The 12,347-nt window shown below is 43.1% G+C and overlaps 1 protein-coding gene across 1 annotated transcript in view; it reads left to right on the plus strand.

The window, feature by feature from the left end:
- Nucleotides 1-12,347, plus strand: part of LOC135525000 (FERM domain-containing protein 4A-like) — a 147,392-nt gene that overhangs the window by 109,997 nt on the left and 25,048 nt on the right. Inside the window, exon 12 of the mRNA XM_064952794.1 lies at nt 11,514-11,589. Within this exon, the coding sequence (XP_064808866.1) occupies nt 11,514-11,589 (76 nt within the window). The remainder of the gene's footprint in view (nt 1-11,513; nt 11,590-12,347) is intronic.

A 12,347-nucleotide genomic window follows, 5' to 3' on the forward strand; every position in this document is an offset into this window, starting at 1 on the left:
CATATCGCGGGGACTATTCGATGCTTTTGCAGTCCGCCACAGGATGTTTTTGTGCTGGTCGAGGGCAGTCAGGTCTGCAGTGAACCAAGGGCTATATCTGTTCTTAGTTCTGCATTTTTTGAACGGAGCATGCTTATCTAAAATGGTGAGGAAGTTACTTTTAAAGAATGACCAGGCACCTTCAACTGACGGGATGAGGTCAATGTCCTTTCAGGATACCCGGGCCAGGTCGATTAGAAAGGCCTGCTCACAGAAGTGTTTTAGGGAGCGTTTGACAGTGATGATGGGTGGTCGTTTGACTGCGGATCTGTAGTGGATACAGGCAATGAGGCAGTGATCGCTGAGATCCTGGTTGAAGACAGAGGAGGTGTATTTGGAGGGCCAGTTGGTCAGGATGACGTCTATGACGGTGCCCTTGTTTACAGATTTAGGGTAGTACCTGGTGGGTTCCTTGATGATTTGTGTGAGATTGAGGGCATCTAGCTTAGATTGTAGGACTGCCGGGGTGTTAAGCATATCCCAGTTTAGGTCACCTAACAGAACAAACTCTGAAGCTAGATGGGGGGCAATCAATTCACAAATGGTGTCCAGGGCACAGCTGGGAGCTGAGGGGGGTCGGTAGCAGGCGGCAACAGTGAGAGACTTATTTCTGGAGAGAGTCATTTTTAAAATGAGTAGTTCGAACTGTTTGGGTATGGACCTGGAAAGTATGACATTACTTTGCAGGCTATCACTGCAGTAGACTGCAACTCCTCCCCCTTTGGCAGTTCTATCTTGACGGAAAATGTTATAGTTGGGTATGGAAATCTCAGAATTTTTGGTGGCCTTCCTGAGCCAGGATTCAGACACGGCAAGGACATCAGGGTTAGCAGAGTGTGCTAAAGCAGTGAGTAAAACAAACTTAGGGAGGAGGCTTTTTCGATAACAGAAGTCAACAAATGAGGGTGCCTGGGGAAATGCAGGGCCTGGGTGATGATAAGAGAGGTTGTATCTCTGCACATGCTGGTTGTAATGGGTGAGGTCACCGCATAATATAATAATAATATATCCCATTTAGCAGACGCTTTTGTCCAAAGCGACTTACAAGTTGGCTGGGGCCACTACTTTTACATATGGGTGGTCCCAGTGGGAAACGAACCCACGACGCTTGGCGTTGCAAGCGCCATGCTCTACCGACTGAGCCACACAGGACCCCCCCCATGGGTGGGAGGTGGGACAAAGGAGGTATCAGGGGTATGAAGAGTGGAACTAAGGGCTCCATTGTAAACTAAAACAATGATAACTAACCTGAACAACAGTATACAAGGCATATTGACATTTGAGAGAGACATACAGCGAGGCATACAGTAATCACAGGTGTTGATTGGGAGAGCTAGCTAAACCAGTAGGTGAGACAACAACAGCTAATCACCTAGCACAACAACAGCAGGTAAAATGGCGTTGACTAGGCAGAGAGGGTCGGATTAACTACACACAGAGCCTGAGTGCGGCTAGGGCCGACAGATAAAACATAAACAAACAGAATGGAGTACCGTGATTAATGGACATTCCAGTAGGCATCAGCTATTTAGCCAAGTGATCACAGTGTCCAGGGGGCAGCGGTGGATGGGACAGGGAAGCTAGACTGGCGAGTATTATCCAGGCTAAAACAAACTGGCTGGCTGTGCAGAAGGTAAAAGCCGCTAGCAGTGGCTAACAATGACTAAATAGCTTGTAGCTAGTTAGCTGGTTGGCTTCTGGAGGTTCTTGAATGTGTTCTAAAAATAAAAAATAATAGCGATTCCGTATCACATTGGGTGAGGCAGGTTACCGGAAGGTATAATCGAATTAAAAATCGAAAAGAGATTGAAAGTAAATATGGGTCCAGTGAGTGGATGGGCTGGCTGGGGACGCGGCGTTTCAGACAGTTAGCAGGCCTGTGCTAACAAGCTAACAGTTAGTAGGCCGGGGCTAAACAAGCTAGCAGTTAGCAGGCCGAATTAGCAAGCAAGCAGATTGCAAGGGCTAGATAGTTAGCCTTTGGGACGTCGCAATGGGGGTTGAGTCTGTTTATGCCTCCTCATGCGGTGACATCGATAGACCGGTCGTGGGTCCGGATATTGTAGCCCAGGAGTATGCTTCGGTGGTAGCACAGGAGTTCTGGCCGGGCTAGCTTCAAGCAAAGTGATGTCGCGTTGTTCGAACTGGCGAGAGCTTTCCGAGCTAAAGGTTAGCTGATGACCGCTATCAATGGTTTGCTGACTGATAGCTGGTAGTTAGCTGGCTAGGTTCAGTTGAGGGGTTACGGATCCGAAGTAAATATAAATACTAAATAATAAATATAAAAAAAGCAGATCCACGCCACATTGGGTGAGGCGGGTTGCAGGAGAGTATTTAGATGTTGAGGTTTAGAAAAATGTTTTAAAAGATATGCAAAGAAAAATATGTAAAAAAACAAATATATACAAGGGACACGACAAGACGTCTGACTGCTACGCCATCTTGGATTGTCATTATGGCCAAACAGTTCTATTTTTGTTTCATCAGACCAAAGGACATTTCTCCAAAAAGTACGATCTTTGTCCCTATGTGCAGTTGCAAACCATAGTCTGTCTTTTTATGGCTGTTTTGGAGCAGTGGCTTCTTCCTTTCTGAGCGGCCTTTCAGGTTTGTCGATATAGGACTCATTTTACTGTGGATATAGATACTTTTGTACCTGTTTCCACCAGCATCTACACAAGGACCTTTGTTGTTGTTTTGGGATTGATTTGCACTTTTCACACCACAGTATGTTCATCTCTAGGAGACAGAACGCGTCTTCATCCTGAGCGGTATGACGGCTGCGTGGTCCCATTGTGTTTACACTTGCGTACTATTCTTTGTACAGGTGAACGTGGTACCTTCAGGTGTTTGGAAATTGCTCTTAAGAATGAACCAGACTTGTGGAGGTCTTGGCTGATTTCTTTTGATTTTCCCATGATGTCAAGTAAAGAGGTACTGAGTTTGAAGGTAGGCCTTGAAATACATCCACAGGTGCATCTCCAATTGACTCAAATGATATCAATTAGCCTATCAGAAGCTTCTAAAGCTGTTAAATACTTTTCTGGAATTTCACAAGCTGTTTAAAGGAACTGTCAACTTAGTGTATGTAAACTTTTGACCCACGGTAATTGTGATACAATGAATTATAAGTGAAATGATCTGTCTGTAAACAATTGTTGGAAAATGCACAAAGTAGATGTCCTAACCGACTTGCCAAAATGATAGAAATTTGTGGAGTGGTTGAAAAATGAGTTTTAATGACTCCAAACTAAGTGAATGTAAACTTCCGACTTCAACTGTATCTAAATCTAAATGAAAATGATACAAATCTAAAAGTAACTTCTATTACCATTGCCACCTATGTAAAAAATAGCCTACATAAAGCCAACAAATTGCAGCCTGCAGGTAGAAAATATCCTGATAAAAATACATATCCTATGATATTGGCTACACATGGCCTGTCTTCAACTTGAAACATTGTTTCAACTATCAACTGGGTATGGCCCGAAGCTAGAGCTAGCAAACTTGCAACATTGTATAAAATATTTTGGGCCCTCAGAGTTTCTGCGCCTGTGCGCTCTGGACAGACACAGCTGTAGGCTATTTGTGCAAGGGAAAAGAAATGATCAGGTATTTAATGACGTTTCCACTGGATTACATTTACATTTAAGTCATTTGGCAGACGCTCTTATCCAGAGCGACTTACAAATTGTGAATTCACCTTATGACATCCAGTGGAACAGCCACTTTACAATAGTGCATCTAAATCATTTAAGGGGGGGGGGGTGAGAAGGATGGATCAGAGCATTACATTTTTCCCTTTCATGCCAATTGGTTATCTAAAGGGAGAGAGCTGTAAATATTTTTCAAGTACATTGAGGAACTATGTAATTCTCAATGCATTCGAAAAACAGACTTGGTTTACTTGCTGTTTGAGTTGAAGAAAAAAATACTTTGAGAAGCTCCACAGCTCATTAGTGGTGTTGAGTTACGACATCCCCAAATGGGAACATTCACTACATTTCAAAGTTTGGGGTCACTTAGAAATATCCTTGTTTTTGAAAGAAAAGCAAAACAAATGTGTCCGTTAAAATAACATCAAATTGATCAGAAATACAGTGAAGACATTGTTAATGTTGTAAATGACTATTGTAGCTGAAAATGGATGATTTTTAATGGAATATCTACATAGGTGTAAAGAGGCCCATTATCAGCAACCGTCACTCCTGTGTTACAATGGCACGTTGTGTTAGCTAATTCAAGTTTATCATTTTCAAAGGCTAAATGATCATTAGAAAACCAATTATTACAATTATGTTAGCTGAAAACTGTGGTTCTGAATAAAGAAACAATAATCCTGACCTTCTTTAGACTAGTTGAGTATCTGGAGCATCAGCATTTGTGGGTTCGATTATAGACTCAAAATGACCAGAAACAAGTTACTTTCTTCTGAAACTTGTCAGTCTATTATTGTTCTGAGAAATGAAGGATATTCCATGTGAGAAATTGCTAAGAAACTGAAGATCTCGTACAATGCTGTGTACTACTCCCTTCACAGAACAGCGCAAACTGGCGCTGACCAGAAATGAAAGAGGAGTGGGAGGCCCCGGTGCACAACTGAGCAAGAGGACAAGTACATTGGAGTGTCTAATTTGAGAAACAGACGCGTCACAAGTCCTCAACTGGCAGTTCATTAAATAGTACCCACAAAACACCAGTCTCAATGTCAACAGTGAAGAGGCAACTCTGGGATGCTGGCCTTCTAGGCAGAGTTCCTCTGTCCAGTGTCTGTTCTTTTGCCCATCTTAATCTTTTCTTTTTATTGGCCAGTCTGGGGTATGGCTTTTTCTTTGCAACTCTGCCTATGTTTCCAAACTTTTGACTGGTACTGTATATTTGCGTCTGCTTGACTGAAAACATCTTGGTCGACCAACAGCCTATCGACCAAACAACTAAATGGGGTCAGTCCTAGTGCGGAACCACGCTTAAAAGGGTCTGTTTAGTATAGAAATGAAGACTCAATTAACAGTGTAAAATGTTTTTGTCATTAAGATCTTACATGTTAACAGTTTCATTCATATGACATTTGAACAGCATTTAATCATACAACACATATTGTGACACTTTATATGTTGACAACCTGCACATGCAGGGTTTGGAACTGCAATATTCGGTTCCAAAGCCAAAACTTTTATCTTCTGCACCACTGGGGAAGCTCTCGCGCATCAATTTTTTTCAGTATATAGCCATGGCAGTTTAGTCAATAAGGACTACTATGCTTCCATTTTAGCATTCTTAGACATAACTAACCCAGGGAAATACTGGTAACTGGGTTATTCACCATCACTTCCCCATCCTCTTTATAAGCTGTGTACTTCTGGGCCCATATTTAGAATGTATGCAAGACTCTGAGTGCTGATCCAGGATCACCTTTGGTTTTCAGATCATGAAAAATAAGACAGGGGTGACCATATCAAGCATCTCAAAGCAGGAATTAAATCAGGTGCATTTTTTTGTTTGTTGAACAGTCCATTTTTACACGTTGGTTGTTGTTTTTACAGTTAGTCTAAATTCTGCATTTTTGACTGGACGAAATAAAGACATCCCCTCTTTTAGTAGATTATATCTGAGCTTCAATGTCACTGTTTTTGTTTTTCAATAGAAACATGGTTAAAGAACTTATGGGATTGAACCTGCACTCTTCAGCTTTGCAGACAGATCATTAACCCTCTCCACCACCAGGGGACTGCTGTGTCCTTGCTGTGTCTTTGTTGTAGGAGTGGACACCTTGTTTGCGCGCCGCACAACCTAGGCTACACTTGTGAGGAACACGTTATCGTTTATTTCACTCCATTTAGGAGTTTGTTTGTAGCACGCCTGTCAATGTTGAGTAAGGACACACCTGATTATACATAGAAATAGGCCTAGGCTACCTGGCCTGAGTGCAAATGTAGGCCTATTAATGTGCCCATTTGGGGATCTGATAGTATTTCTGATTGTCTTAACTCATCACCACTGTGAAACTTCTCGGAGTCATTTTTTCTTCACCTCAAACAGCAAGTTAACAAGGTCTGTTTTTACATCCACTGAAAATGTTCAAATAGGCTACGTTGAGGAACTATTGTCAATCTTTCCAGCTCTCTTTTGATAACCACTCAGCGTGAAAGGAGAGAAGAAATGTTGTGCTCTGATCCGGTGGAAACTAGGCCTACCTGATTACTTCTTATCCCTTGCGCAAATAGCCTACAGCTATGTCTGTCCAGAGTTTACTGGAGCTGGAAACTCTTAGGGCCCAGAATGTTGTATGCAATGTTGCAAGTTTGCTAGAGCAAACTTCAGGACAGAACTTAGATCTGTAGAAATCGTAAGAACAGCAGAACCTGCGAAGGCCAGCAGCAGCGGGTGGAAGTTTGTTTTTTTCTGGTTAGACTATCTTGATCTCAGGCTCCCTCGAGTCATTTGTGTGTCTTAATTATTTAGGGTTAATGATCTGGCTGAAGATTGCAGGTTCAATCCCACATATTCTTTAACCATTAGGCTCAGATATACTCTACTAAAAGAGAGGAAGTTTTTATTTCGTCCCTATTTAAAAACCCAGTCAGAAAGGTTATTGAAGTGCTCCTGAGTAGTGCAGCGTTCATAAGCACTGCATCGCAGTGTGTGTTACAGCCTGTGTGTTACAGCCAGTCTGTGTTACAGCCGGCCGTGACCGGGAGCCCCATAGGACGGCACACAGCTTGCTCTGGGGGCTTCCTTGGCTCGTCATGCTCTAGCAACTCCTTGTGGCAGGGCCGGGCACCTGCAAGCTGACCTCATTCATCAGTGGAATGGTGTTTCCCCTGACACATTAGTGCGGCTGACTTCTGGGTTAAGTGAGGCTGACTTCTGGGTTAAGGGAGGCTGACTTCTGGGTTAAGGGAGGCTGACTTCTGGGTTAAGGGAGGCTGACTTCTGGGTTAAGGGAGGCTGACTTCTGGGTTAAGAGAGGCTGACTTCTGGGTTAAGCGAGGCTGACTTCTGGGTTAAGCGAGGCTGACTTCTGGGTTAAGTGAGCAGTGTGATAAGAAGTAGTGTTATTGACATTTTCTGAGGATCTCTAAGACTAGGTCAAATGTATATTGAATGAACATCAATGATATATTATGTTGAACATAAAACAAATATGTTATGACTGGAAATTGTGGAACATTGTGCAACATTGTGGGAATGTTCTGTGCAACCTTCGTGAATATCAGAATATTCTTGCAACATCCCAGACATCTCCCATAACTTAATTAAATGTTCTGGGAACCTTTAAAGAACTTAGATCAGTTGTTCTGTCAACATTCTTATAACAGTAAGGGAATGTCCTGTGCAACCTAACATAAAACATTGTATAATCATGCATAAAAATTGATATTTTTTTGTGTGTTTTGGGAAAATATATTTTGTGATGTCCCCACAATGTTCCCACCAAACTGTTCCCACAATCTAATGAAACAAATTGTGGTATGGGAATTTTTTTTGCAATATCAGGCAAATGTTTTATACAAACATGGTATAATCATCAGCATGACTGGAGAGTTTCTGTTTAATGAGAACATTTACCACAATCTAACAAACGTTCAGGGAACTTTCACGTAACCAATTTTGATTTGTTGGGAAAACATTACTGGTACATTGTGTTATTACCTTACCTGGAATCCTAATGAGAACATTTTGGGAACGTTCTTTGGTGGTTGTTACAACATTTTAGTGAATGGTAGGAGAACATTCTAAGGATATTTCATTTAAAACATAAACATTAAAAAAAACTTTTACAAATGTTTTGGGGATGTTATCATCGTAATGTTAGATATAATCCTATCTAGAACTTAATGGGAATCTTAGCTAATGTTCTGGTAATGTTCCCGGTTTGCTGGGAGGGGCCCTCTTGGATCTTTCATTATTGGCAGGATGTTTTCTCCCCATATTTCACCATTTGTAGATATATATACACACACACACACACAACAAAAGGCAGTGGGCCATGCCCAGTTGAAAGGGGTCTGTACTACAATAGAGTGATTGTGTTCAGAGGGGAGGTAGAATGAAGGGAGGCTCAGGACTTCATGTTCTGGCTTCTCATCACCACACTAATGTTATCTACACACAGAGCGCTCTGAAAACAGAGAGAGGGATGACACTTTACAGATGGCTATTAATGTCTTTAATAACTCTGGTGTGAATTTCAATGACGGTTGAGACCCTGTGAAAAACTGTGTATAGAGGCTGTGCATTACTGGTTACCTGACAATGCCACTATCATTATGTCAAACTAGGTTTTCAGTGTTTTAGATTAGGCTGTTTTTGTTTTCAGTTTCACATCAGGAATAGGTTGTGTTTTACTAGGGGACAACCTGGAGTGACTAGACCACCACTTTGAGGTGGCCTTCTGACTGTTTCTTTGGGGTTGTTTAAATACTTTACCCCTAACATACACACACACACACACACACACACACCGGTAGGAGGTTACAGCTCAACCACAGCCGGGAAAAATGCCTTGTTCGTGAGTTCTGAGTCACTTATCCAGAGATTAGGGTTTGTGAGTGACTGAAGCAGCTGCTGGTGGTTAAGTAACTGTGTGAAGCTCCAGTAGTGAGAGGAGTGTCCTTTTGACTGAGGAAATGAATTGGATTGAGATTTTCTTGACAGATATTGAGCCCATATCTCTGCTAACTAGTGTGTTGCCGGATCAGACAGGCATATGAAGGTATGGAACAGTGATGAGTAATGAGTGAGGAGTTTGCCTTAGTTTGTAAACACCCTTTCTAACCTCACACCTTCTAACATAAACACATTGAAAAAACTACGACCAAAACAACAAACAACAGGAAGCAGTAGGCATTTCTCCGTAGTGACTAAAGAACAGTCTGGAAACATTTAACACCCCCCAAACTCACCGCCCTCCAACCTTCTGAGGGAGGAACTGAGAAACAGGGAGTGAAGCAGGGAAAGGGGGGGAACCAGTGATGGTAAGTGGGTCCCCTCTAGAGCCTAGTCCCCAGACATGCTTCTAGTCCTAACTGACTGCTACTGTCTACAGGTACAGCTCTGCCCTGTACTAGAATAGACCTTGGCTTTACTCCAACATTACTGAGCAGTTATACACCATTCTATTCTTTATACAATACCATGGGTGTCCACTTCAAGCTTTCTCAGGCATGACCTTTTCTTTGTAGTCACACACGAACACACACACTGGCCTAACAGTGGACACACCCTTTGCCATTCTCAGTGCTGTGTAGAAAGGCAGTGTCACCATGTCTGTATCTGATATTATTGTTGAGATTATTCTCAGTTTCTCTAAAGCCGTTACTAAATACACACCACTTATAGAACTCCTGTCATTTGTTAGTTTGGACAGAGCTTCTTGAATATTGAAACTGGTTCAATTCCTCATTATATTGTGCTGTACATGTACATTTTGAAGTAGCCTTCCTGTAAAATGTGGTTTGCAGTAATGTTCTATGGCTCATTGACTATGATTACTAAAGTCTGATCTGAGGGAAGATGAAAGCAATGGTCTCAGCCATTGGATGGCCGACCCTAGTCTTTTAAACACACATGGTGTGCAAGCTTTTGTCCCTGCCCAGCAACAAACCTGATCACACTCGTTGTACTGGGATGTATTGCGGTCTCATACATATGATGCCAATGCTCCAGTGTTGAGTTGACAAGATGGGGCCCACCGTACAACCTAGTTTTGAGGAATCATGTGTGTGTGTCAAACGCTCAGGTGATGGAAAGCTGTTCCACACGCTCCCTGTCTGGAATCACACATCCACTCTCCTCATCTGACTCCTATTTTTAGCACCATGCCACATTAAGTCTTCATACTCCATTGTGTGATCATAACTGCACTGATTCTCACACATGCATGCATGCTCACACACACACACACACTTAGTCCATATGCTGTGTTTATATGCTCCATCTTATCCCCCTCTTCTCCTCTCCTCTTATCCCCCTCTCTACATTGATTTTCCAGGCTGTTAAAATTCCTGGGCCGTGCCCCCTCGTCTTCTCTTCCCTCCTCTCTAGTCTGTCCTGTCCTCCCTCATCCTGCCAGTTAACTTAGTTTTCCCCTGTTGGTACAGAGTTTGTGTTTTTACCGTTTCTTAAACCATCTCACTGCCTTCACATTTCTACCACCACCATTGTTGGTGTGTATGTGTCCCAGCTGCTAGTAGTGTCTCCAGTGTAACAGTAACTGCTGTGACTCTGCTCTCTTTCTGTGTAACGAGAAACAGACTCAGACATTGTGTGTGTGTGTGTGTGTGTGTGTGTGTGTGTGTGTGTGTGTGTGTGTGTGTGTGTGTGTGTGTGTGTGTGTGTGTGTGTGTGTGTGTGTGTGTGTGTGTGTGTGTGTGTGTGTGTGAAGAGGGATCTGGCTGACTTAACAAAGCAAAAGTTCTCCGTTTGGTTGGGCCACAGTAAGCCTCCACCCTCTCCCCTCACTCCCCCACACCCTCCCTCCCAGCCACAGAGCCCAGAGCAGGAAGCGTACTCCCCAAGGGAGAGAGGAGGGGAGGGGGAGGGAGGGGAGGGTCTTTGCCTGGCTACAGGAAAGAAGGAAACTTTAGTTCACACACATGCACTCGCTCACTCGCCTACAGATGGTGAACACCCGTCCACTCAGAACTTTCTGTTCCCCTGCGTCTGGGAGGATTTTACACACACACACACATACACAAAAACACACACACACACATTGAAGAGACGTTCTCGCCCAGTGGGGCTTTTTTTTTTAAAGAAGCTGATGGTTCGTAAAAAGAACGGAAAAGAAGGAAAGAGACAGAAGGCGAGCGGAGGAGAGAAAGCCTCCTCCCTCTCTCTCTCTCGGGGGTGAGGTCATTCAGCCGGGGGAAGAGTTCTGGACGAGCCCGCTGGGTCTGAATCTGATCTGAGACCCTTACCTCAGGTCCTCCCTCTTACCATCTCTTCCCTCCCTCACTCCTCTCTTCTTCTTTCTGTTTTTGGGGTGTTGCAAAACCAATCTTAATTCTCAGTAAGTACAGGGATACCATATCAAGCTGGAATGTGTGTTTCTGCATTCTCAAGCTTGGAGTGTATGTGTGTCACAGGAGGCTGCTGAGGGGAGGACGGCTCATAATAATGGCTGGAACGGAGCAAATGGAATGGTATTAAACACATGTTTGATGTATTTTATAACATTCCACCTATTCTGCTCCAGGCATTACCATGAGCCCGTTTGCCCCAATTAAGGAGCCACCTGTGATGTGTGTTTCTTAGTTCTGAGGCTTGTGTGTGTATGTCTGTGTGTATCTCAGTTTCAAGTGTGTGTGAGCATTTCTCAGTTCTAAAGTGTGTGTGTGTGTGTGTGTGTGTGTGTGTGTGTGTGTGTGTGTGTGTGTGTGTGTGTGTGTGTGTGTGTGTGTGTGTGTGTGTGTGTGTGTGTGTGTGTGTGTGTGTGTGTGTGTGTGTGTGCGTGTGTGCGTGCGTGTCAGGTGTTCCAATGGCGTCAGCTGGAGAACCTCTACTTCAGAGAGAAGAAGTTCTCAGTGGAAGTTCACGACCCCAGGAGGTAAATATATATCACAACTCTGTGTGTGTGTGTGTGTGTGTGTACTTGCATTCCTGCGCACTCGTTTGTTTCAGCACTGTAAATAGTTTTGTATCACAAAAGTAGCAAAGTGTAGTAATAATATATATAATATATATGACACATAGCTAATGTTAGTTAGTTTTGTTGATGATACTTCATTACTGCTGGAGGTGTGAAAATAGTATGTAGGATATATTAAGCTTGGATAGATGCAATGTATAATGTCTTTATTGTCCCCCATTGTCAATGCTGATAGCTGCTTTGTTTAAATGTTAGCAGACTTAACAAACACAGAGCAGAGATGGTCATAGGTTGGAGAGGTGTTGTTGTTATTGGCGACAATATATTAAAGAGTAGTAGAGGCAGCAAGAGATCCCCAGTGGGGCATGTGATTGAACAGAGTAGCTTGTGCACAAATACAGACAAACCGTGAGAGAGGCATATCCGCTTCAGTTTATCTTGGCGTTAGAGTGAGATTCAGAGGATCTTAAAAAGAGCCTGCACAGACAGAACTGCTGCTAGTCACTCACACACACTGAACTCTGCTGTCTAGAGGAGGAAGTCACCTCTCTTTTGTTTGTTTAGCGTCTGATAGAGAGAGAAAGACAGATGGAGAGAGAAAGAAGGGAGAAAAGGAGTGAGAGAAGGGCAGAGAGAAGAGAGAGAGCTGTTTTATAGGAGGCCGTAGTTAGTGTGAGAGGGTCTGTAGACACAGATGTCTTTCTGTCTAAACAGT

Source organism: Oncorhynchus masou, chromosome 31 (genome assembly GCF_036934945.1).
Source record: "Oncorhynchus masou masou isolate Uvic2021 chromosome 31, UVic_Omas_1.1, whole genome shotgun sequence".
NCBI lineage: Eukaryota > Metazoa > Chordata > Actinopteri > Salmoniformes > Salmonidae > Oncorhynchus > Oncorhynchus masou.